At 39.2% G+C, this 26068-nt stretch overlaps 1 protein-coding gene across 33 annotated transcripts in view; it reads left to right on the forward strand.

The window, feature by feature from the left end:
• CAST (calpastatin) overlaps positions 1-26068 on the forward strand; it is a 112763-nt gene that overhangs the window by 57428 nt on the left and 29267 nt on the right. For 7 of the 33 annotated variants that reach the window (XM_055387188.2, XM_019027435.4, XM_063705892.1 and 4 more), the window contains 13 exons: positions 3032-3091; positions 7161-7226; positions 7857-7898; positions 9522-9578; positions 9979-10092; positions 11147-11227; positions 16543-16611; positions 18213-18311; positions 20398-20478; positions 21106-21144; positions 21627-21719; positions 21855-21941; positions 23011-23112. In XM_055387188.2, coding sequence (XP_055243163.1) covers positions 3032-3091; positions 7161-7226; positions 7857-7898; positions 9522-9578; positions 9979-10092; positions 11147-11227; positions 16543-16611; positions 18213-18311; positions 20398-20478; positions 21106-21144; positions 21627-21719; positions 21855-21941; positions 23011-23112 — 990 coding nt within the window. The remainder of the gene's footprint in view (positions 1-3031; positions 3092-7160; positions 7227-7856; positions 7899-9521; positions 9579-9978; positions 10093-11146; positions 11228-16542; positions 16612-18212; positions 18312-20397; positions 20479-21105; positions 21145-21626; positions 21720-21854; positions 21942-23010; positions 23113-26068) is intronic. The other 26 variants (XM_019027443.4, XM_055387192.2, XM_019027441.4 and 23 more) reach the window with 7 other exon arrangements.

The raw sequence follows: 26068 nt of genomic DNA on the forward strand, positions 1-26068 counted from the left end.
TAGGTACATGGGTCATTTGGGAGGGGTAGTATTTTGATAGCAGCACTTTATACTCTGATTTACAGTATTAATTCTTTAGAGGTATTTTGGTGTATATGAGCACTGATGGTTGTGCTTTAAAATTGGCAGCCTGTTGATGTTAGCAGGACCAGCCAAGTGGCAGGCACTGCAGTAGAGGGACCTGGGTTAGAAGTCAGATGGCCAAGCTCCCAGGCCTGGCGTACACAGCTCGGAGGGTCCTCGTGCAGAGAGTGTTCCTTTCCAGCCTGAGCGATCCCTCCTTATCCTCCAATCACCACATGACAGGTCACATTATCAGAACTGCCCGTCTCAACTATCCCCTGAACTGCTGTGGTTCCCTCATCTACATTCTCATGGAACCCTGTGAGTTTCCTGTGTAGCAAATAATTGTTGGGAGTGATTATTTCTACTAATGCCATCTTTGACTAGGCTATAGCTTTCATAAGGGCAGGGACATGCCTACTGGTTTTACCTCTGTGTCCCCAGCACCTGACACAGTACCTGGCACAGAGCATATTCTAGATAAACACTTGGGGGAGCCAATGAACTCTGGTAAAATCTTGGACATGAGATTCCATTTTTCTCACCTGTTTAAAGCCTGTATATTAAAGCTTGTATTAAACTTTATCACTAAGGTGCTTTCTCTTTGAAGATCTATGGATTAACCCTTCACAATTTTTTATTATAAATGTTATCCACATCAATGATACGAAATTCAAACAATGCAAAAGAGTATACAATGAAAGTGTATTCAGTCATTCACCAGAGATTACAAATATTGAAAGTTGCTTGTCTTTACAGAGAGAATAAAAATTGAACAAGCTGTAGCCAGAATCGAATGGATTAATAATGGGGTGGGCATATTCCCTACTTCCAGCTCCCATGAAGCAGCTTTCATATTTCAGCTTTAAAATGGTTACTGCCTTAGTGAGGGAAGAAAACTTTCATGCAGTAATCTGTGCTGCCAACAGGGGCCAAGGCCCTCAGCTAAATTCCCACTACACCCTGCGCCATTGCTGATTTTCAGCTGTTCTGTATAGAGATTTTACTGTTCATGGGAGCCCTCTGAAAGTTTTCTCCTTTCTGGAATTTGAGGATCACTTCAAGGTATTATTTAATAAAGTAACAAGGCAGGCTGGACAACTCAAGGCAATGTGATTTTATGGATGATTTAATACATATGGATGTGTGGAAAATATGTCTACCTAAAGATTTTCAGCTTCAGAAGCACTTTCACGTAGAGTGTTTGGTTTCTGTGTTGGTGTTGCATGGTTGAGGGGAATCATTAAAGGAATGGAATGCAGCTAAGTGGAATTTCTTGAGTTTGAATGGAAATCTGTATGATCAATTCCAATTATGGAAGGATAGAATTACATAAATACAGGGACATTAAGCACCATAACGTTTTAAAAATATTTTCAAGGAAAAATATGGCTATTCATATATTTATCCATTAATTTGATAGAGGGAAAATCTGTCTTGGTACATCTTACAGTTTTCAGTACCAAAAAGAACATGAGGGAGGCCCTTCCATGCCCTGCTACAGTGACTGGGGCTTCTTGTATGTGTGCGTGTGTGTGTATTTTGGTGGAAGGGAGTGTCCAGTTGGTGCTTAAGGGTTCTCAGGAATAGTTATGTTTATATGATTATTTTTGAAAAATAAGTATACTAAAGCTTTGGATTTCTGTCTGTAAATTGTGATAGTTTAACTACAAGCATCAATGTGTTCTGCATTAACTGAGGTTTGTGGGGAAGGTGATTTTGTTCATGGGCCATAGACTATAGTGGGTTTCATACAATCACCTTGAGTGGTAGTGTATTGGGGGTGGGGGAAGGTAAGGGAGAAGCAGGAATGGGCTCATGCTGCCCTGTGACTCAGCCTCTGAAGTGGCTTTGGACCAGGCATTAGAGACAGAGTGAGGTCCATCTTATAGGCTTCCTTCCCTGGGTGTTGTTGGCAGGGTAGCAGCTGTTTACTGACAGTCAGTTACTTAAGAAGGCAGCTCATGCCAGATGGAATCCCTGGGTTCTAAAACCTAATGGACTTAAATGTTAAGGAGGTTTAAATGAGTCTGGGTAGGAGTTTGCAAAGATGATAATTATCTGTTTAATATTAACCAGTGTAATACAAGTTAAGTACTAGAATAGTACTCCAAACCATACAAGTATCCACACGCACATCCCAGTACTTAGATGACTGGATCACAGGGGCTGATTGCACCACTGCAAGCATCTCAAGGAAGGGTGTTTCTTGAATAGTTACTATTTATCACCTCTTGCCTTCTGAGGAAGAGCCTAGATGAGACATAATGCAGTAGAATTCCCTCTGTAACCTTGTCTCCACCTTCTCTTTCTTACATGACACTGAACGGACAGTTCACATCCACCCAAGTCTATTTCCGGGAGTTTTGTCCTTCTATCTTATGTATTAGGAATAACACACTGGCAATTTAATGAGCATCTGCAATTTGCCAGACATTTTGCCACACTATCTCAAATACAACCCTGCAAATAGATGTTACTGTACTTTATATGTAAATGGATCTGGAAAACAAAGCTGAAAGTCACAGAGCTTGTAACTGTAGAGCTGGGGCTTGAACAAAATTTTGTTGAGTTGCAAAATCCATGTTTTTTCTGAAAATAACATAAACAGTAATTATAATAATATTTACTGAGCATTCATTATGTGCCAGGGAGTAATTCTAATAATAAACTTACAAGGTAGTTGTTAACTACTAAAGAAAAATTGAGGTTGGGAAACTGGAGATTATAAAATTTAAGTATCTTACCCGAGATTGTTTAGTAAATAGCAGACCCAAATTTTGAACCTATTTGATCTGGTTACAAAGGCTTTCACTACTGGACACCACCTCCTACTAGATTTTTGTGCTCTAAACTGGGTAAAACCAAGGTAAAGGGCCAAGGGCAGTATGGTTAAGAGGAGCTGAAGGACCATGTAGATTGTAGGTTAAATAGAATCGAACTTTCTATTTCTTTCTTTCCTTTCTAGGTGTCAGCTTCCTCTGGTGCAACCAGCAAGTCTTCCAGTATGAATCCCACAGAAACCAAGGTATGAAGAATGCTAATTGAGTGAGTGCTAATTTAAGTTGATTGTGCTGCAAAGCAAAACAAATGTAGACTAATTGTTGATGATGAGTTACATATGCTAGGAAGTTTTAATTATGGAAGTAAACATTTTCGTCCTAATTTATGGGGGTCTTTGAAAACTCAGCTTTCCTCCCAATATTTACCTTACACATCATCTACATGGTTTTAGGTTATCTAGAAAAGTAGAGTCACCTAGAGTTGTTTTGTTTTGTTTTGAGACAGGGTCTTGCTCTGTCACCTAGGCTGGAGTATAGTGGTGTGATTACACTCACTGCAGCCCCAACCTCCTGGACTCAAGCGACCCTCCCATCTCAGCCTCTTGAGTAGCTGGGGCTACAGAGGCACACCACCATGCCCAGCTAATTGTTTGTTTGTTTGTTTGTTTGTTTGTTTTTGTAGAGACAGGGTCTCACTGTGTTGCCCAAGCCAGTCTCAAATTCCTGGGCTGAAGCAATCCTTCCACCTGGGCCTCCCAAAGTGCTGGGTTTACAGGAATGAGCCACCGTGCCCGTGGCCAGTTTTGTTTTTGTTTTTGATCCTAGATTTGATTGAGTTTTTTAATTGAAGATATTCCTCTAAGTACATTTCTCTACATTAAAATGAGAATATAAATTATTAATTCTTGCTAAAATGGTCTTACTATTCTGAGCATTTAAAAATAAATATAAAAATGAAAGATTATACTAAATGAACATAAAAATATACTGGTTATTTCGGATGCTTTCCCAAGTTGTTTTTTCTGAAATTTGAGTCTTGTGGGGTACCATTTTATTGACACACCTTTCTTGAGCTCTATTTGGGATTTATTCTTAAAATTATTTTTTGAATTTCAGAATTAAAAATAAAAGAATTTCCTCTAGTGGTATTGTCCACTTTGTTCTGAAGAGCTGGCTGCAGCTGCCTTTCAAACCCTCTCCCTAAGTTACTCTAGCTCAAGCTCTGTCTCTTGGGAATATTTCAGGGGAGGGAATTAAAGAGCATTTTCAAAATTCTCTCAACTAATGTTTGCGTGCCAATATTCTTTAATACCTTTAAGAGCTACCCCAACTCCATTATTATTAAATTGCCCTTGTTTAAAATTACCAACCTACTTTTGTTTTCTGTCTTTCATATTACTATGCTATCCCTGTAGTTTCCTATCCCAGGTGATGTGGCACTGTAACTTAGTACTATCAAAGGATTATATGGCCTCATCTTGAATCATCTTCAAAGAACGTTACAAATATCTAGAAATACACTATCCACATCTAAGTTCTTATGTCATTTAGCATTCATTTAAAATTTTAATCTAAAATTATCAGTTTTTAAATTTAGTATTTAAATTTACATTGATTTCTAAATTGCTTTCAAAATATACATTATATAATCTATAATTAATGTTAGCTGTCTCTATTTAATTATGTTAAGCTTAATCTTAAAAAATTAAAAATCTTTTTTTTTCCTTGAGGCAGGGTCTCGCTCTGTCTTCCAGGCTGGATGTAGTGGCATGATCACAGCTTGCTGCCACCTTGACCTCCTGGATGCAAGTGATCCTCCCACCTCAGTCTCCTGAGTAGCTGGAACTCTAGGGGCACACTACCATGCCTGGCTAATATTTTTGTTTTTCTGTAGAGACGGGTCTTGCTATGTTACTCAGGCTGGTCTCAAACTCCTGGGCTCAAGCAGTCCTCCCATCTCAGCCTCCCAAAGTGCTGGGATTACAGGCATGAGCCACTGTGTCCAGCCTAAAATTAAAAATCCTAATTTTAAAAAATATTCCAGAAGCATCTACAAAATGAAAGTTCTCATTAAGACCAGGCACAGTGGCTCACACCTATAATCCCAGCATTTTGAGAGGTCAAGGTGGGAGGATCGCTTGAGCCCAGGAGTTTGGGACCAGCTTGGGCAACATAGCGAGATCCCGTGTCTGCAAAAAAATTAGCCAGGTGTGGTGGTTTACTCCTGTAGTCTCAGCTACTCGGGAGGCTGAGGCAGGAGGATGGCTTGAGCCCAGGAGATCAAGGCTGCAGCAAGCTGTGATTGCACCACTGCACTCCAGCCCAGGTGACAGAGCAAGACCCTGTCTCAAAAATAAATAAATAAATAAATAAATAATCTCATTGAATTTAGAGATCATGAAAACCAAAGAAAAGAGATAGGAAGGAGAGCCAGAAATATAGGATTTCCTTTTTATTCTTTTGGTTCTTTTTCATCCTGTTGCCTGATTCTAATCCCCTGTGCCTCAGCTCAAGGACCAATGTTTATTTCAAGCGTGGCCTGTTACCTAGAACAAATGTCAGCAAACTCTTCACCCTTCTCTAATCATGAGAATTCTCGGCAGTCCTGTGAAACTGGAGGAAAGTAAGAGAGAGAAGAGAGGGAGAGACAAAAATAAGATGCACATAATGAAGTGTCCCCAGTGGCTGACTAGGGACCACTTTTGGCCTCAAGTCTCTTTCCCTGGAACCTGGTTCCACATCAGCTGTGATATTGGACAATCTCTTTTGCTTTGGTTTCCTTATCTGTACAGTTTGGAGGAAGGTGATAATAGTACCTGCCTCACAAGACTGTGTAAGGAAACATAATGTATATTGGACAATTCCTGTCCTAAGCAAGTATCCAGGTGGGATTGTCTGTTGGCCACTACTGGGGAGAGAGTGCAGTGCGATGACTAGAACACACAACCTCAGGTCCACCATGGATGTCTTTAGGGAGTTATTTACCTGCTCTAAACTCAATTTCTCATCTGTGAAATGGGTATAATAATACTTGTCTCATAGGATTATTATGAAGATAAAGTGGGTTGACACATGAGAGGTGATTAATACACATTAGTTACTATGGTCATCATTATTATATTCACCACAATCACTACAAAAATAAATTCAGCAATTACTGATTTAAATATAGATTGCATTATAAGCTGCTTGTGTCTGTGAGCATACATTCTTAATTGTAGTGTAGGTTCTCCCATGCAAAATCTTGATTGCCAAATTGCAAGCTATTAATAGATTCAAAGCACTATACTACCAGCTGGCTTATTTTCCTTGTTAATCATTTAATAAATTATATTTGCATAAACTGAAAGGATAGTTCCATAAATAGAAACTCATTAATGAGAATGTAGTGTGAAAGGATCCAAAATTTAAAATTTCTTTAAAAACATTTCAGTCATAAGCTTTGTTTCCTTCCCAAAATAGTGTGTTAGCCTAGCAAGGGGCCATTATTTGAAGAAAGTATGTGTCTTCATTACTGAAGTAGAAGACATGATAAATTAAGAGGATAATTGACTTTAGCCTCTTCAAATAAAAATAAATAAGTAAAAACCACTAGTTTGTGCTGATACTACCAAGCAGATAAAAAGGAAAGAAACAGCAGGAAGCATCGGACCCTAGTTTGTAATCTCTGACTGAAAAGTTCATGAAATGTTTAATCAAGTTTTATTCATGATTGTATATCTTGCCTATATTGAGAATGCATGCATGTACTTACTTGTTTTTGCACAAGTAATGTTTAGTTGGATAAAACTGTAAAATATCATACTAAAGATGCTAAGTTACAACCAGTTCTGTAGAAGCATTTCTAGAACTTTAAATTCGATCTCTGCATACAGGACTGTGATGTGCCCAGTAAAAATCCATGCACTAAATATTTACAATTTTGGGGGGATTATGTTGACAGAATTTCATAAAACTTTCCGTTACATCTGTGACTATTTGATCATAACTAAACATTGGATACATAGGAAAAAATGATATTCATGTAGTCTTTACACAGGGAAAGGAAAGGAATGAGAAATTAATTTTATTAATGGAAACCTTCGCTGAAAAAAACCTTCACTGAAAAAATGTAAACACAAACTGAAATATCTGCTTAGGACCTTAGAATGTAAGTGCCTACAACTTCTTGGAGTTATACACATATGCATCGAGTAGATGCAATAGATGAATAGAATGAATCTTGATATAATCATTTTAACCCTTTTTGTACATGTTACTTATTTGACTGACAGATAAAATAAAATTATACCTGGGGCTGTGCTCTTATATTAGGCCATTCCAGTCAGCCAACAGATGGAAGGACCACATCTTCCTAACAAGAAAAAACACAAAAAACAGGTGATGTTGTTCATTGTACTAGGGCATCTCTGTTTACTAACGGTTACATCACCCGCTCAGCATGTGCTAATAACTGCAATTCACAGTCTTCTGTTAACACTGAGATCCCATCATGGACTTTCTGTAGGCTTAGCTGCCCATCAGCCACATTCTGGCACTAAAAGTAATTTTCACTGCTTTCTGTGCCCTCAATTCTGTCACCATCCCATTGTTTTACACTGTCAGCCAAAACTCGTGATGAATATTTCACTGATAAAAACACCTTGTTAGTGGCATGGAAACACAGTGCCCTTGGCTTTGTGATGAAGGTTTTTATTTTCTGTTGCCCATTTATGTGTTACCATGTAAATAGTAATAAATCTTTACATATCTTTGATATACCTAGCAAGGAGATATAAATTGCTCCCTGAATAGTAAGAGCAGAATATTAACTAGTATACCTAATTGTTTATCTAAAGAGTTGCAATTTCAAGCAAAGTGTAACAAACTTAACTGATAATGTTTATAATTACATTAAAAATCATCTCTTTTGAGTTTCCTCAGCTGAAGAAAATCTATGATAGTCTTTGTAAACTATGTCTGTCTTTCTTTTCTTCCTTCCTTTTTTTCTTTCTTTTTTTCTGAATTTAGGCTGTAAAAACAGAACCTGAGAAGAAGTCACAGTCAACCAAGGTAAATAGTTTAAGTCTGTTAGTTAGTTATTTGGATTCTTTTTAATAATAATGAATAATCAACTTCCTACCTTGGCACAGCTGTGAATGGTAAAGGGGGTTGGTTGCTGGCTAATTTAATTAATTTTTAGACCCTTTCGAATGGCTGTGTACATGTAGAATATATAAAATATAACATTAAGTCCATATATTGTTAAAAAGAATATATAATATTTTATAAATGAAAACTATTTCAGAAGCATTTTGTTCAAATCTAGTTTTTTGTTATATGTATAGTGAGTGCTTTAAAAAAGAAAAAAGCAAGAGGAACAGAAGAAAAAAGGCAAAGAGTAGTAATGAATATCCAATTCCAATTCCAGTGAGACATCAAGAATAAGGTGTCTGCTGAACTCAGCACCTAGATGGCTTAGGGATGAGAATCTTTCCTAAGAGGCTGGCTGGGTTTATCGTGACAGTCTTACCTCAGTTGGTGGAGCTAGTTAACAGTTACACAGGAGGCTAGCTTCTGTTACTTTCCTGACCCATGACTGTCCAGAATGAATGCCATTCTGCCTCTTCATGGAGGTGAACCCCAGGGTGTGTACGGCAGCACAAATGTTTCTCTTCAATAAGGTGCTGCATTTTATTTTGTCAAGCACTTAAAGCAAGTACTAAGACAAGACCACAAGGTTTCCTGTGGAAAAGCACAGATATTTGAGCCCAGGTACTTCAGGCACAGGTGAGGGTGAAAGGTGAGGCTTGTCTGAATTTGTGGAAGGCCTCCTGGTGGCCCCTGGGGATGGTAGAACATAGGGTACTCCGAGTGAAGAATTCAGCAGCTAAGTGGAAGTTGTCTTCTATTCCACTTTAAATACTTTTATCTACTGAATCTCAAGAAAATTGGGTTTCTGGTGATAAGATCTTCTCTACTAACAAAGAAACAAAACTCTGTAAATCCTATGAAAGGAGTTTTTTTTTTTTTCTTTTGAGACGGAGTCTCGCTCTGTCGCCCAGGCTGGAGTGCAGGGGCGCCATCTCGGCTCACTGCAAGCTCCACCTCCCGGGTTCATGCCATTCTCCTTCCTCAGCCTCCCGAGTAGCTGGGATTACAGGCACCCGCCACCAAGCCCGGCTCATTTTTTTGTATTTTTAGTAGAGACGGGGTTTCACTGTGTTAGCCAGGATGGTCTTGATCTCCTGACCTTGTGATACGCCCGCCTCGGCCTCCCAAAGTGCTGGGATTACAGGCGTGAGCCACCGCGCCTGGCCTAAAATATATTTTCTAGAGTGGGATTAGCTGTCAACAAACTCAGTAGTCACATGGCTCATGTGTTATCTGTGTACATTTGTGAAAAACAACCAGTAATTTAGAGACATACGTGTATTTGAAAATATTATTCAGATGAAATACTGAATTTTTCATTATTCTGATAATCACCATTCTCAGAGACTGCTGACAGGGTTACTATTGACCTGATACCACATGTCTACTTCTGTGATCCTAAAGAGTGGGCCTGAGTGGGCCTAAGTGGGCTTTTCCTGAAAAAGGCAGAATGTTTTAGTTGGAATTTTGTTCTATTTCTTGTTTGAAAGTATTACAAGTTGGATTCCAGTGTAATCAAGTTTAATCTTTTGAAATTGACAGCTGTCTGTGGTTCATGAGAAAAAATCCCAAGAAGGAAAGCCAAAAGAACACACAGAGGTAAATGATTATCATCCAGGCTTAATTATAAGGCAACCTCTTTTGGTGGGATGTAATTAAAATCTTACATCAATTCAAAACTAATCCCTACAATGGATAGTTGGATATTAGTTTTTCAGCTAAAATGGTGCCATCCTGTGGCAATAGCAGTGTTTACAATTTATGTGATTCTTGCTGAATTTTGGGGGAAGGATTTGCACTATTTCAAATTTTGTACCTAAAGTGAAATTGTCACATGTACATCACACTAATTGAAATTGACATAATTTAGAACCACAGACAGCACACTGTTATGAACAATTTTTATTCTATAGAGAAAAGTATCAGTATTATGTTTAAGACTACCATCTTGTTAACGATGTCTTTATATGTGTGTGGGCACCTGTGTGTGTACTTTCAGCCAAAAAGCCTACCCAAGCAGGCATCAGATACAGGAAGTAAGGATGCTCACAATAAAAAAGCAGTTTCCAGATCAGCTGAACAGCAGCCATCAGAGAAATCAACAGAACCAAAGGTAAATGAAGCAGATTGATAGGAAAACCTTAACATCGACTGGGTAATAAGATACGGTTCCCCTGTTCACACTGAGGTGTGTAGTTCAATCTATGGGGCTGTGCTGAATATATTTTGTATTGTAGTGATTTGGTATTATTATTTTGTTGGTTTTTCAAATAGACTTGTAGGAACTTGGATGCATGGATGGCTTGAGAAGGGCATCAGATTGGTCTAGGGGATGCGCTGTCCATCCTTCTTCTACTGCCCAGCAATAACCAGCTGTGACTGCAGGGCAGCAGGCTCTGCTGTCTCCCAGACAGGCAGCTTTGGATTGAGGCTGCCTCCTGGACCCCCCACACCTGGGCTGGGGAACATATGTGCCCTGAATTATCTGGTTCTTTAAATGGAAATCCTAAAGCATTTTTAGGGTCGTGTTGTAGAAGAGCTGAACTTACAGAGCCAAAAATTAGAAATTGCTTCCATACTTCTGTAGTTAATAGCAGCCACCTTTTAGAAGAATTAACATCTACAAGAAATACTTTTTCATTGAGAGCACTTGGAAGATAATAACGAGGCCTGCTTCACAGTATATTTTATATCAGAGATCACAGATTTGTGATCTACCACTTAAATGCCACATGTATATTTTGTTTGGCTTACAATGTTGTTAAAAAATTATTTTTAATTAATTGCCAGCAATCAAAGTCAGGGCATTTCACATAACATCCCAAATTGTAACTTCTCTTGAAAAATCAGACTATCTAGTAAGAGTGAGCTCACGTGGCAACAATTGACTAGAGCCATTACACCTGGTATGTGTGCTCCAGTTTACCACAATCCTTACCTAGCCTGATTGACCTACGCATGTTACCTGCATGAAGGTTTTAGGCTCTTGAGTCCAGCTTTATGTGGTGCTTAGCACTGCACCGTGTACAATAGAAGTGAGCAAACATTCCCTTATGGCGTCCGTGAGGGTGAACTGGCAGACGTTAGTGACATTTGAAACTCATGATCTTGATAATAGCCATGCAGAGATACTTAGCTCTGTCAACCTTTTATCCTCACTGTCTTAGACTAAACCACAAGACACGATTTCTGCTGGTGGAGAGAGTGTTGCTGGTGTCACTGCAATATCTGGCAAGCCGGGTGACAAGGTGAGCACACACAAGCAGACGGAAACGTGGGCCTCTGTGCTTCTCAAGTTTCTTTTATGAGAAACGTATGCTCAAATAACCTATCATCTGGCAAAACTGAACACTGCTTATATGTAAAATTTTGTGAAGAGCATGCATTTAAGGGAGAGAGAGTGAACAAGATACCAAAAATAATTTGTAAATTTATATATTCAATAACTGCTTACTGAGTACATGCCATATATAAGGTACTGATATCAATACCAAGGACATTAAAATGTGAGTTGACTCAGACTCTCCCTTCCAAATGTATAGATATGAAATAAAGCAAATACAATTTCCAGGAGCATTTGAATCGGCTTTTTCAGCTTTCAATGCTGATGCCGGCTGTCTTGATACTAGTGTATCACAACCATGACATCAACATGAATGGATATGAGAAGTTTTCAAAGGAAATATTTCAAGTCCTCTCAGGATGAAGTAGATGTGTTGAGCTGGTGATTGTGGGCATAACTTCCTTAGATTTTTTGAAGAGCTGCTTCCAATACTTGCCCAGGAATATAAGATGAGAAGTTATCTACCTTTTCTACCCATAGCAATATAGAATTTTTTTTTTACCTTATCCTTTAAGGTTTTTTTTTGCATTTATTTATTTTTTATTATTATTATTATTTTTATTATACTTTAAGTTTTAGGGTACATGTGCACATTGTGCAGGTTAGTTACATATGTATACATGTGCCATGCTGGTGCGCTGCACCCACTAACTCGTCATCTAGCGTTAGGTATATCTCCCAATGCTATCCCTCCCACCTCCCCCAACCCCACCACAGTCTCCCGAGTGTGATATTCCCCTTCCTGTGTCCATGTGATCTCATTGTTCAATTCCCACCTATGAGTGAGAATATGCGGTGTTTGGTTTTTTGTTCTTGCGGTAGTTTACTGAGAATGATGATTTCCAATTTCATCCATGTCCCTACAAAGGACATGAACTCATCATTTTTTATGGCTGCATAGTATTCCATGGTGTATATGTGCCACATTTTCTTAATCCAGTCTATCATTGTTGGACATTTGGGTTGGTTCCAAGTCTTTGCTATTGTGAATAATGCCGCAATAAACATACGTGTGCATGTGTCTTTATAGCAGCATGATTTATAGTCCTTTTGGTATATACCCAGTAATGGGATGGCTGGGTCAAATGGTATTTCTAGTTCTAGATCCCTGAGGAATTGCCACACTGACTTCCACAAGGGTTGAACTAGTTTACAGTCCCACCAACAGTGTAAAAGTGTTCCTATTTCTCCACATCCTCTCCAGCACCTGTTGTTTCCTGACTTTTGAATGATTGCCATTCTAACTGGTGTGAGATGGTATCTCATTGTGGTTTTGATTTGCATTTCTCTGATGGCCAGTGATGATGAGCATTTTTTCATGTGTTTTTTGGCTGCATAAATGTCTTCTTTTGAGAAGTGTCTGTTCATGTCCTTCACCCACTTTTTGATGGGGTTGTTTGTTTTTTTCTTGTAAATTTGTTTGAGTTCATTGTAGATTCTGGATATTAGCCCTTTGTCAGATGAGTAGGTTGCGAAAATTTTCTCCCATTTTGTAGGTTGCCTGTTCACTCTGATGGTAGTTTCTTTTGCTGTGCAGAAGCTCTTGAGTTTCATTAGATCCCATTTGTCAATTTTGTCTTTTGTTGCCATTGCTTTTGGTGTTTTGAACATGAAGTCCTTGCCAATGCCTGTGTCCTGAATGGTAATGCCTAGGTTTTCTTCTAGGGTTTTTATGGTTTTAGGTCTAACGTCTGATCTTTGACAAACCTGAGTAAAACAAGCAATGGGGAAAGGATTCCCTATTTAATAAATGGTGCTGGGAAAACTGGCTAGCCATATGTAGAAAGCTGAAACTAGATCCCTTCCTTACACCTTATACAAAAATCAATTCAAGATGGATTAAAGACTTAAACATTAGACCTAAAAGCAATATAGAATTAGTAATCAGTTTGGAGAGCATGTAATGAATTTGAAGCCACAAGTAAGCAAGTGAAGGAACAATGAGAAGATGGGAATGAAAAATGTAAAAGTAATATAGATATATCTATACTTTTGCTTCTGTAAATGGGACAGATATCCTGCTACAGCTAAATGGTAAAGAAGGTCATAGGGTAAATGATTTTTAGGGTAAAAGTATGGCACATCTCCCTGAAACATCATTTTTTTCCCTCTGGGATTTTGGGAGAAAAGGCACATTATTTTATCCAAATTAATACAGGTCTCCTATGGAGCAAAGGCAACATTTACAAAAACTTTTAAATGAAAATATCAAACTTAAAATTGTTTTTTCTTGCAATAGATCACTTGTATACTACCTTGAGACTCATAACTTCACTCCAGGAAGACACAGCACTCTCTTGCACCAACGAGGAATGCTTACATGAAATGGTTTGAAAATGGATACATTTAAGGCAGAAGATTAGATACGTTAAAATAGATTTTTAAATGTAATCAATGTTTTCAGTTTGGAAATGGATAGATTTAAGGCAGAGGATTAGGCCCGCTAAAATAGATTTTTAAATGTAATCAAAATTTTCAGTTTGGAGCTAGATGTAAATTAACCAGTGTTATAAGTGAAAACTAAACAATAAAATTAGGAGAGGCTTATGTGGAATTCTGCTGTGCATTGACTTGTGCTGGAACTTGCAGCAAGTCATTTTACTTTACGTTCCCTCTGATTCTTCTCCCATTAAATAGGATTTAATGACTTGCCTTCTTATTTTAGTACATAGCATGTTTAAAGTACCATAAGGCAGGCAGATCACCTGAGGTCAGGAGCTCGAGACCAGCCTGACCAACATGGAGAAACCCCGTCTCTACTAAAAATACAAAATTAGCTGGGCATGGTGGCACAGTCCTGTAATCCCAGCTACTCAAGAGGCTGAGGCAGGAGAATTGCTTGAACCCGGGAGGCAGAGGTTGCAGTGAGCCAAGATCTCACCGTTGCACTCCAGCCTGGGCAACAAGAGTGAAACACTGTCTCAAAAAAATAAAATAAAAAACTAAATAAGGTACCATGGTTGGTTCTGCAGGATGCACTAGCTATAGGCTGGCCTGTCTAGGGGGTGGGGAAAAGACAATATACCTGGGGCTGTATTTCAATCAGATGAAGAAAGGCCCCCACAGGGTGTTATTTGGTGAGGAATGAAGGGATTCTATCTAATTCAGGGAATCCACAAGAGCTTTGAAAGAGTAGATCCAAGTTCAGTTAGGCATGGAAGGATAGCTGGGATTGCAGGTGTTGAAAAGTGTAAGATGTGTTCTGGGCACAAAGTACATTCCAATGTGGGTGAAGCACAGAGGAAGTGAATTGTGGGGCTGTAAGACCAGAAAGACAGGTTGAGCACTGCTGTGGAGAACCCTAAGGTGAATTTGTACATGTGGTGATTCAGCTGACAGCGGGTAGCCTTTGAGAACCTGAGAGAACAGATGGGGTGATGCAATTGAATCCGAGCTGCAGAAGGATTAAGGGACTGCAGTTAGGTGGATGGGATAGAGATAGGAAGGTGGAAGGTTGGTCAGGGACTGTTTCAGTAGTCCTGATGAGTCATATTTTAGCCTAAATTAGAGCTGTGATAGAATAAGAAAGTGGGGAGTTATCCAAGACGAATTGCAGAGCAAAAATCTTCAGGTTTTAGGAAATGATTGACTGAAGTGGGCAAAGACAACGTAAAATCTAAGATAACCTGGTGCTTCTGAGTCTGATTGCAGGAGGTTGGTAGCCACACGATAAGGGAAAGGAGGCCCCTAAGGTGCTCATTGTCAGGTTTGTGCAAGTGCAGAGTTGGCACCTGAGAATGAGTGCCTTTTTAAATTGTGAGCTGGGCACCTTGCAGTCCAGTCCCTAAGTTCCCTGGGTACCATTTGGCAGGAGTACAGATAGATGTCAGAGGAACTGAGGAGGAAAGAGGTGTCTCTAATTTTGGACAAGCTGAATTTAAGTGTTTGAAGTGTCCAAAGAAATATGTGTAGCAAGACAATTAAAATACTGTTTTCTAATAGAAAAGAATGAAGTAGGAGGAAAGGGAGAGGAAGAGAAAGAGTGGATGGAATAGAAAGATAGTGGGGAGAGAGGGAGGGGAAGAGAGACATTGAGAAGGAAGAGGAAGGTGGGGGAGAGAACATGAGTGAATATCTGCATGAGGTAGTGGCTGAATCATGGAAGTGGTTTCAATTATCCAGACTCAGGCTCACACCCTAGTGGCCCCCACAGTGTTTCTAGCATTGCAATTGTAACAGTCACTTATTTAGCACTTACAATTACATAGCAAGTACTTACATAGTGCTGAGCATGTGCCAAACAATGGTTTTCATACTTCATATAGATTCACTTATCTAATATCTCCAAGGAGAAGTGACTTGTTAAAGCCTCAAGCAGCCATGCGTGTCTCAACTGTTATGCAAACCTTGGCAGTCAGAGCCTGCGCTCTTCCTGTGCTTTGTTGCCTGAGTTTGGATACCTTCAAATGGGAAATGGTCCCCTTTTATCTTAAACCCAACAACTTCACCCATTTAGTTTCTGCCAGTCTCTGAAAGCATTTGCCTCTGACCATAGAGAATGATTTTGGATAAGACCACCAGCACAGGGCAGAAATGTGCAGAGTGTATACAGTGGGGACCAAAGTAAAAGAGATGCCAGAGGTAATGGAGAACAAAGGGCATAGATGCCACAATAGGATCAGAATGGTGCCGAAAGGTGGCAACTGGGAGGGAGAGATGCTCCAAGGGTCAAATTTCAGAGATTATATCTGGATAAAAGCATGGAAACTGCAGATTGAAAAGTTGTTTGCAGTCTTTGATAGAGCAATGGAAGCAATGATGAGCGATCAACTCATTTTAAGGAAAGAGGAGGTGATGAGATGCCGAAGTGAGGGATATGGAAGTCTTGATGTGTGGGGGCAAAGACCCAGAGAGCAAAGCCAGAAGTGGCAGCCTATAGAAAGAATTCATGGATGTTGCAAAAACTGGCTGTGGGCCCTGGAGAAGAACAGCGAGGAAAGAAACAGTCTTGGATTCAAATCTTCATTCTGTCCCTTACTGTGTAACCTGAGGAAAGTGGCCTAATCTGAGCCTGCTTTGCCCATCACTAAATGAGACTAATATAATTAAAGCCCTTCTGAAAAAGGATATAAAACACACAGCACAGTTTCTGCTGTAGAGCGGATGTTCAGTGTATGATCAATGCTTGTTAATATAATGAATTTATTTTAAAATTTGTAATAGTATTGAGTTTTATTAAGGTATGTGAGAAGGAGTTGTTAATTTCTCAATTCTCACCAGAAAAAAGAAAAGAAATCATTTACCCCAGCTGTGCCAGTTGAATCTAAACCGGATAAACCATCGGGAAAGGTATGAAGACAACAGTGTCCTTCTACATGAGACAGTTACTCATATGCTCTGTATTTATCATAATCTGATTTCTTGTGGGCAAATAATATGAGAGGGGTAATTTAAAGGAACATTTTAATGAGTTATTGTTTCAAGCTAAAAGTGTGGGTTGGAAGTATGGTTTTCACACTCATGTTTGTAACACTTGTTATTATAACCCCTTTTTAAAAAAAAAAAAAAAAACTCCAGTTTCATCCCATGGAGTTTACATTCCAGTTTCTCTCCTGCAAATACACTTTATTTAACCAGAGGTATTACTAAAGAAGTCAGGTACTTCTTTTTTTCTGAAATTCCTAAAAGAATCAGTGTAAGCCTAACAGCCTTCAGATTGTATTTCACATATCCATGATCAGGAGAGTCCTAAAATTGTCATGGGAATATGGTAGTTGCAAAAAAAAAGACAATTTAAATAATTATTTTTCATCTAAATCAAATAATACAAGGTCCTTTCCTAGATTGTTGTTTTCTCCTTTCAGTGCAGGTTATTGTTCATAACGAGTCATCCTTAACATAAAAAATAGATAGAAGCACTCTTATTTATTATTATATTAGTCCATGTTTACACTGTTATAAAGAACTTCCCTGAGACTGGGTAATTTATAAAGAAAAGAGGTTTAATTGACTCATAGTTCTGTGTGGCTGGGGAGGCCTCAGGAAACTTACAATCATGCTGGAAAGGGAAGCAGACACTTTCTTCACAAGGCAGCAGGAGAGAGAGCATGTGAAGGAGGAACAGTCAAACACTTATAAAACCATCCAATCTCATGAGAACTCACTCACTATCATGAGAACAGCATGAAAATCGCCCCAATGATCCAGTCACCTCCCTTCCTGGACACGTGGGGATTATAGGTCCCTCCCTTGACACATGGGGATTACAATTCGAGTTGAGACTCGGGTGGAGACATGAGCCAAACCATATCAGTTATACTGATTTAAGCCCATATTGGCAGAGTAAACTTGTGAGTTCTTGTAAGTTTAATGTCTCAGGTAATTTCTGTTTTGTAAACCTCTTCAGGCAAGCAAGTGAACAACAACAACAAAAAACATGAATGAAATAATACAGTGATTTCCCTCATGAAATAGATTCTATTTGGAATAGGTACCATATAGAGATTTTTAGGGGTTCTTTGTTTAAAACTCTGGAAAAGTATTGATAAGCAATAAATACCAAGCATTTCCCTTATCGCTTAGAGCAACATGGTTATAATTCCCTGTATTTTGTTTTGTTTTGTTTTGTTTTTCCTTTTTTAACTGTCAGTGCATTGGACTGGCAGCTTTAATGAACTTGTACATTTGTTCATGTATGTAATGCCTGTAGACTTGTTGAAACTGTGCTTCTTGCCTGAATGTGGCTTTTCATCTTTCCAACCTAGAATTTGTACTTTGAGACTTAAATAGTAAAGTCTATTAGAGACCAGATTTTAGCTATTTTGGGGAACTATTTGAAGAACTTTTGGTGTTTGGTGGTTTTTCTACACAGAATGGCTTTTTTTGTAGTTAAACTAAAAGTGAAATATGTATAACAAATAATATTTAAATATCTGTTCTTTCTTTTCCAGTCAGGCATGGATGCTGCTTTGGATGACTTAATAGATACTTTAGGAGGACCTGAAGAAACTGAAGAAGAAAATACAACGTATACTGGACCAGAAGTTTCAGTATGTGATCACGATATCTGTAAAAATTCATACTCAGTGGGTAGGCGAGCAAATAAGGCCATGGTCATGAAGTACAAAAGAATACCTAGTGAGGCCAGGCACGATGGCTCACATCTGTAATCCCAGCACTTTGGGAGCCCGAGGCAGGCAGATTTCTTGAAGTCAGGCATTCAAGACCAGCCTGGCCAACATGGTGAAACCCTGTCTTTACTAAAAATACAAAAATTAGCTGGGCATGGTGGTACACACCTGTAATCCCAGCTACTTGGGAAGCTGAGGCAGGAGAATCACTTGAACCCAGGAGGCAGAGGTTGCAGCGAGCTGAGATCGCACCACTGCACTCCAGTTTGGGCGACAGAGCGAGACTCCATCTCAAAAAAAAGAGTATCTAGTGTTCTGTCATTTGCATAGAAACAGGATGATGTCAGTATCAACATCAACACAGCAACTAAAAATTAGTATCGGGGATGGAAATTGTCTTTTGGCAGCTGCATTATAACATTGAGTTAGCAAACATTTGTTGTTGTGCTAAGATTGACACTGGGACACAGTCCACTGGGTCACACACTTATTTTCCATCCTCAAGATTTAAGTATAATGGACTAGAACTTGTTTTGATTTCTCGATATTTACCACCCTCAGTTTATCCCTATTCCTAATTCCTAAAATTATATTTTCCTTGGTATTAAAAAAAAGACATGCCGGCCAGGCATGGTGGCTCACACCTGTAATCCCAGCACTTTGGGAGACTGAGGCAGGCGGATCACCTGAGGTCAGGAGTTCGAGACCAGCCTGGCCAACAAGGTGAAACCCTGTCTCTACTAAAAATACAAAAAAATTAGGAGTGTTGGCGCATGGCTGTAATCCCAGCTACTCAGGAGGCTGAGGCAGGAGAACTGCTTGAACCTGGGAGGCAGTGGTTGCAGTTAGCTGGGATCATGCCATTGCACTCCAGCCTGGGCAACATGGATGAGACTCCATCTCAAAAAAAAAAAAAAAAAGACACGCCATAGACTAGACAAAAATATTTGCAACAGACATAACAAAGGGTTTGTTTCTAGAATTTATAAAGAATAAAAAACAGAAAAAGACAACCCAATAGAAAATCGAGAGAAAACTTGACTGACCAATAAGCAAGTAAAATGAAACTCTCCTTAGTAATTAGGATAATGATACTAAAACACAGAAGAAACACTGCTTTGCATTTATCAGATTAGCAAAAGCGTGGAAGTCTGACAATTCCTATAGTTTTCCTACAGCTGGTGGGTGTTCATGATGAACATTCCCTTCAACCAGGAAGTCCACCTGTAGAGAGATTCCCAGGAGGGAGCCTTGCCCGTGTGTGCAAGGAGTTATAAGAACTGGTGAAATGTTTGGAAACAATTTTGTTCAATAGAGGACAGGATAATAAAATTCAGTGCTTTATAATGGTTAAAATGGATTATTCATGTATCAACATGGATACATTACAAAAACATAATTTTGAATAAAAAATGCAGAATGATATGTAGAATATGATACCATTTATATAACATTGGAAAATATGCAAAGTAATGCTGGACATTGTTTATGGTTACCTACATATGTAAAAAATGTTCTAAAATAACTTTAAATTGATATGCTAAAGTTCAGAATGGTGGCTATTTCTGATTAACAGGGAAAGGGAATTAGGTTTGAGAATGCTAAACAGGAGACATCCACTCTATGATTTTGTTTTCTTAGAAATGACAAAGCTGATAGAGTTGGGTATTGGGTTATACAGAAACTCATTATCTTATTAACTGCTCTTTTGTATTGGTTAGAAACCTTAGATAATGAAAACATTTGAAAACAAAATGTATTTAGAAGTCAACTTTAGTATTTTGAATATTTTCTAGCATTACATATGAGTTAAGCCAATTAAATATGGGTATTTGTGTAAACTTAGAAATGTAGTTGTATAAAGTGTTGGCTTCTTAATGCTTTATCGTTCATCTCAATACTTCCATAAATTAATAATGGAATAGTGCTTTAGTTTCAGAATATGCATATAGCATTGTCAGGTAATTAATTATATAATATCCCTATGTGTGTGATTTTGTTCCAGGATCCAATGAGTTCCACCTACAAAGAGGAATTGGGTGAAAGAGAAGTCACAATTCCTCCAAAATATAGGGAACTATTAGCTGTAAGTTAAATAATCATTTACTTTTATTTCACTGTTTCCTCTTTAGAAAATAATTTCATGTCAATATTTTTACAGTGTTTAGAAGTTAGAAAATATAATGGTGCATGTGAAATTGTCATTACTGTGAAGCTCGCTGCATTGGTTGGCTGGGGCTGCTGTTAAGAAAGTACCACAGATCAGGGGCATAAACAAGAGATTGATTGTCTCACAGTTCTGGAGGCTGGAAGTCTAGAATCAAGGTGTCAGCAGTGCTGGTTCCTTCTGAGGGCTGTGAGGGAAAGGTATCTTTGAGGCCTATTCTTGGCTTATAGATGGCCGTCTTCTTCCCGTGTCTCTACACACCGTCTTCCTTCTGTGCTTCTATGCATATCTCTGGGTCCAAATTTCCCCTTTTTATAAGGACACACATCATATTGGAGTAGGGCCCACCCTAATGACCTCACCTTTACTTGATTCTATAAGGAACCTATCTCAAAATCCGGTCTCGTTTTGAGGTACTGGGGTTAAGACTTGAACATATAGATCTGGGGTGGGAGGCACAATTCAACCCACAACGGGCAATACATTTTGCCGATCTTAAGGATTAATTCTACCTTCTCAACATCATCAAATTAATATTTGTTTCAGAAAAAGGAAGGGATCACAGGACCTCCTCCAGACTCTTCGGTGAGTTTACATACATGTCTTCTGATCTAAATTAATAGTTTTATATTTTTGGTTGGGGGAACAGGGCTATCAATTCTATATTTGAGGATTATGACTTAACTCATCTCCAAATCAAATGGAGTTTCTGTGTGTTCAGAGAAAGGGGTTGGTGGGAGGGTTGTCTCAGTGCTCCTGAGTCTCATAAGTAGGTTTTTTGAGGGAAAGGAGAAAGAAGGCGAGAAAGTATTAGGATAGAATATTATGCATGTTCATAATAATAGAATGAGAATGTAACTCCTTTTGAAAGGGAGAAGTGGAAAATAATACTCAATGAGTAGCCACTCTCTTCAAAACATACACTTTGATCTAAGTTGTTTCATTAACACATCTCATTTGGTAGCAAGGGAATTGGAAAAGTGCATTCTTCATTTGCTAGGTTTATGATCCATTCTTCCACTTGAGTGGTTCCCGTAAGTTACCCATCACTGTGCCTGTTTCTTTAGAAACCCATGGGGCCAGATGATGCTATAGACGCCTTGTCATCTGACTTCACCTGTGGGTCGCCTACAGCTGCTGGAAAGAAAACTGAAAAAGAGGTATTGTTTTTAGTGTTGTTAAGGGAAACTTGTTAGGAACTATTTTGAACTTTAAAAGAATAACTTTTTAGTTCAGGCTATTACAGTTAAACTTTCCTCATCTGTAAATCTAATCTTTTGTATTTTATTTTTCAGGAATCTACAGAAGTTTTAAAAGCTCAGTCAGCAGGGACAGTCAGAAGTGCTGCTCCACCCCAAGAGAAGAAAAGAAAGGTGGAGAAGGTATAGTCACAGTCTACCTGACAGCAGTTGCTTTCCAGAGCCTGATCTAGCTCATTCAGGAAACTGCCAGTAGCACATAACCCATGATGAGAAGCCATGATTTTTTCCCTCTCAGGTCTGTGTGGAATAGTGAAGCCAATGAGGGTTATGTTGATCATCTCCAGGCAAGCCTTGTGTGTTTCTGTAACTGCTTGTGAATGATTTTAGCACAGTTGTCTCAGTCATCATCTAAGACCATCTCACCATTATGATACACAGAAGGGCAGAAACCAGAGAAATTGCACTCTTGGAACATAAAACCTTCAAGTTTGATTGTATAAAGGACTTTGAGCCCTGAGGATCACTAGAGGGACACCAAGTAGCTGGTACTGCCCACCATTCTCAACTATATTTCACTATGACATAATTCTCACAAATCGCAAAAGGCAATCCTGCAGCTCCGTGCTGGCTGGGAACACATGTCTCCTCTGCAAACAGTCAAGATAATGCTCAGGAACAGTTTCTATCAGAGCTGCTTGTGCCTCTCCCCTCCTGGAGTGGACAGTTTATTTTTATCTGGCAGGCTGGGGAACAGTGGTGAGCACCACACCCCTGAGAGTGGGAGTTCCTACAACGATCAGCCATTGTGCCTTCAGAGAAGAAGGCAGCAGGGGCCACTTCAAGCTTCCCTGCTTCCTAAGCTTAGGTTGTCAGAAGCCTTTTTAGAGATACATTTTTAGAAAAAGAAAAACAGTGTGGTAACAGTTTACTACTTGCTTCTTTTTTTTTGTTTAGAGTATTTTATAATAATATTACTATAGCTTTATGTCTAGCTTACCAAATAAGGGGTGAAGTGTGCCCCAGAGAACGCTGTTACTGTAGAAACGTGTCTTAGCCCCAATTTCCACTCATTGGTAAGTTCTTTTTCCTTTCTCTCTTTTGCAAGGTTTCAAATAAAATTGCCTTTCTAGAGCACTTCCCCAATCCATATTCAGTTTATAATCTAAACTGTATTTTACAAAGAAGTAAATGGATTGTTCAGGCTCCAGAGATGTCTTTTTTCATGCACAGGATTTTTTACTTTTAACAGGATACAATGAGTGATCAAGCACTCGAGGCTCTGTCGGCTTCACTGGGCACCCGGCAAGCAGAACCTGAGCTCGACCTCAGCTCAATTAAGGAAGTCGATGAGGTACTGACCTTAGAGTTGATTTACAAAGCTTGTTAGTCTGCATGTTACAAAACTGAATGCACTCTGCATGTTTAGAATTCTTGCACAACTTTCATTGGAGAGTAAAAGTGAGCATTCTTCATTGTGCCTTATTTATTGCTGAGTGGTTAGCAACTAAGGGGGATAGTTACATGACTGACTTGTGAAACAGCTAGAATTTTAACATTTGAAATGAATACAAATCTCCCTTGCTAGAGTTTAAATGACACTTGACTAAACAAGGTAACAAGGAGGCAATGCCTGGCGGGAAATAGTGAAGTTTGGCAATTGGAAATTTGTATTTTCAGAAGGGTTCTGGGTGCTTCTGTTTATAAGAGAAGGAGATGTCTATACACGGAGTGGGAAGATCCTTCATTTATCACTATGGGGAAAGATGTTGAAAATTTTGTCTCAAATTAAAATCAAGCAACGATTACTCTAACTAGAGCTCCTGCATATTTATAGAATAATGCTGATGAGTGTTTATCCCGCCACACTCCAAGATCTTAACAAGCCTTCTGAACCAAAACAAGCTTACATCTGGTGTAGGAAAGTTTTAATATTAAATTATAATTTTTGTGGAATTTTTCAACTCAGTCCTTTGGGGGGAAAGAGGAAGGAAAGGAGAGAGTTGCCGGTTCCTGACAAGGCAGTGTTGTGGGGAGATGGAAAGGTAGCCTGGGATCCCCAGGAGCCCACCCCACCTCCATCAGCTCAGGCTGGGGGCGCTGGCAGGCATTGCTGTCACAATGCCCCATCTCTGCTGTCACTTCCTGTTCTGAGTCATCAGGGAAGGGGAGTCTCCCTGACTTCCAGCAACTATCCTTGAGTCTGGGACTACCCTGGCCTAAGATGGGCCAGTTTCTATCTTCGACTTTCTTGGAGGGCTCACCGGCCACAGTGTGGCATGATAAGCTTTGTGATGGTGAACGCAGAGGAGCAAGAGAAGTAGTTCGTATCTTCCAGGACCAAGTAATGTATTGGGAAGAAGGGAAACTTAATTACAACACAATGTGAGATATACATTACTTAGAGTAGCCGATAGAAGCAGTGTCATCTTGAGGAAAGGGGGGTGTTGGCAGAATCCTGGGGGGAGTCAGGAGGCCAAGCTGAGTTGTGGCTTTACCACCTGAGGGCGACAGGGCCACAAGTATATTGCACTTTTGCCCCAGGCTTCTTACAGACACTTAAGGAGAGACAATAAATGTGGGAAGGGAGGGTATAAACATGTCATAAACCTCAGGATCAAAGGAGTCTTAAAAGTGACTAGAAGCAGATAAGCAGATGTTAAGAAAAAAAGTGACATAAAATAAGTTATTTAAACATGTGGGTAACTAGTTTGGGAATGCATATGAATGTATTAAGTTCCCTCTAGAAAACTTCAGAGTCACAGCAAACTAAAATTCCAGCAAAAAGAACTCCTCTTTTCCACTCTTATGATATAATAGTTGTATTAGTCTGTTCTCATGCTGCTAATAAAGACATACCAGAGACTGGGTAATGTATAAAGGAAAGAAGTTTAATTGACTCACAGTTCCTCATGGCTAGGGAGGCCTCATAATTATGGTGGAAAGTGAATGAGGAGCAAAGTCACGTCTTACATGGAGGAAAGCAAAAGAGCATGTGCAGGGGAACTCCCCTTTATAAAACCATCAGATCTAGTGAGAATTATTCACTATCATGAGAACAGTACAGGAGAGCTCCGCCCCCATGATTCAATTACCTCCCACTGGGTCCCTCCCACGACACGTGGGAATTATGGGAGCTACAATTCAAGATGAGATTTGGGTGGGGACACAGCCAAACCGTATCACTAGTTTTCCTTTTTAATCGTATACAAAGTATGAATGTTTCTAAAGAGGATCTTTCAGTCCTCTAGATTATTAACGTAAATTCTTAGTACCTGACTTAGTGGGTCCTTTACATCCTAGATAGTCTGATGTGATGAGAAGGCTCAGGAAGGTCACTATCAGCCTGTAGGAGTGTCCATTGCCACTCCAGCATACCCCAGAATAGAGAGCTATCTGTGGAAAACCACACAATACTCCAGAGAGGAAACCCATGCCTACTTGGTATTCCCATCATCTACCATAACATAAAAGTTTTTTATTCTATAATGATACCCCATTATAAGTCTCCCACATTTTTAGGTGTGGCTGCCTAGTCTAGTGCCATTTCAATTCAGTAGACTCTTTTTTTTCGATGCCTACTGTATACAAACCACAGAGCAGGCATTTCAAGACTATAAAGATCAAAGAGGAAAATAAAAGCTCTGGCCGCATGTGTAACTTTCACTGTCCACAGCCTGAGATTAGTGGGGAGGACCGTCTTAATGCAGGTGACCCTGGATGTTCATGAAGGCTGCTGTGCCTTGACCTGGGGAGTGCTGCTCCATGACAGGATTTCTCCAGATGCCGAAATAGAGCGTGACTGGAAATGTTTAAAAGAAAACCATGACTTCATCCTTTAATGAGAGCTTTTCTATGAAACAGTGAAACTAATCCCAAAGCATAGAACAGTGCCTAGTCCATTAAAAGTGCTCAATAAGTAGTAATTAATCAACTAACCGATCAGTGGGTTTAGTTACATTTAATGTTTAAATGTTTTCATTTGTTTTGTTTTTTATATTTCCTGTAAAACATGACCAGCTGACTTTTTCTATTATTGTGCATATCCCGTTTAAATGTTACTAATTACAATTGTTTAAGAACCACACTCTTAGGCTAAGATGCAGATGGGGGCTGTGGGTTGGGATGGAATATGCCAAGTGAACCTCCTACCTTGGTTTGTAAATTAAATCCACACCTTGATGTAGGTACAAATTCTTACATATTATGGAACTTCACACTACCCACCAGCAGGTTAAATTGCAAGTGTTGTGTCCTAGCAGTCAGTGATCTACTATTAGAACTATGCTTTTATTTGTAATGCAGCTAGT

This window comes from Gorilla gorilla, chromosome 4 (assembly GCF_029281585.2).
Source record: "Gorilla gorilla gorilla isolate KB3781 chromosome 4, NHGRI_mGorGor1-v2.1_pri, whole genome shotgun sequence".
Classification (NCBI taxonomy): domain Eukaryota; kingdom Metazoa; phylum Chordata; class Mammalia; order Primates; family Hominidae; genus Gorilla; species Gorilla gorilla.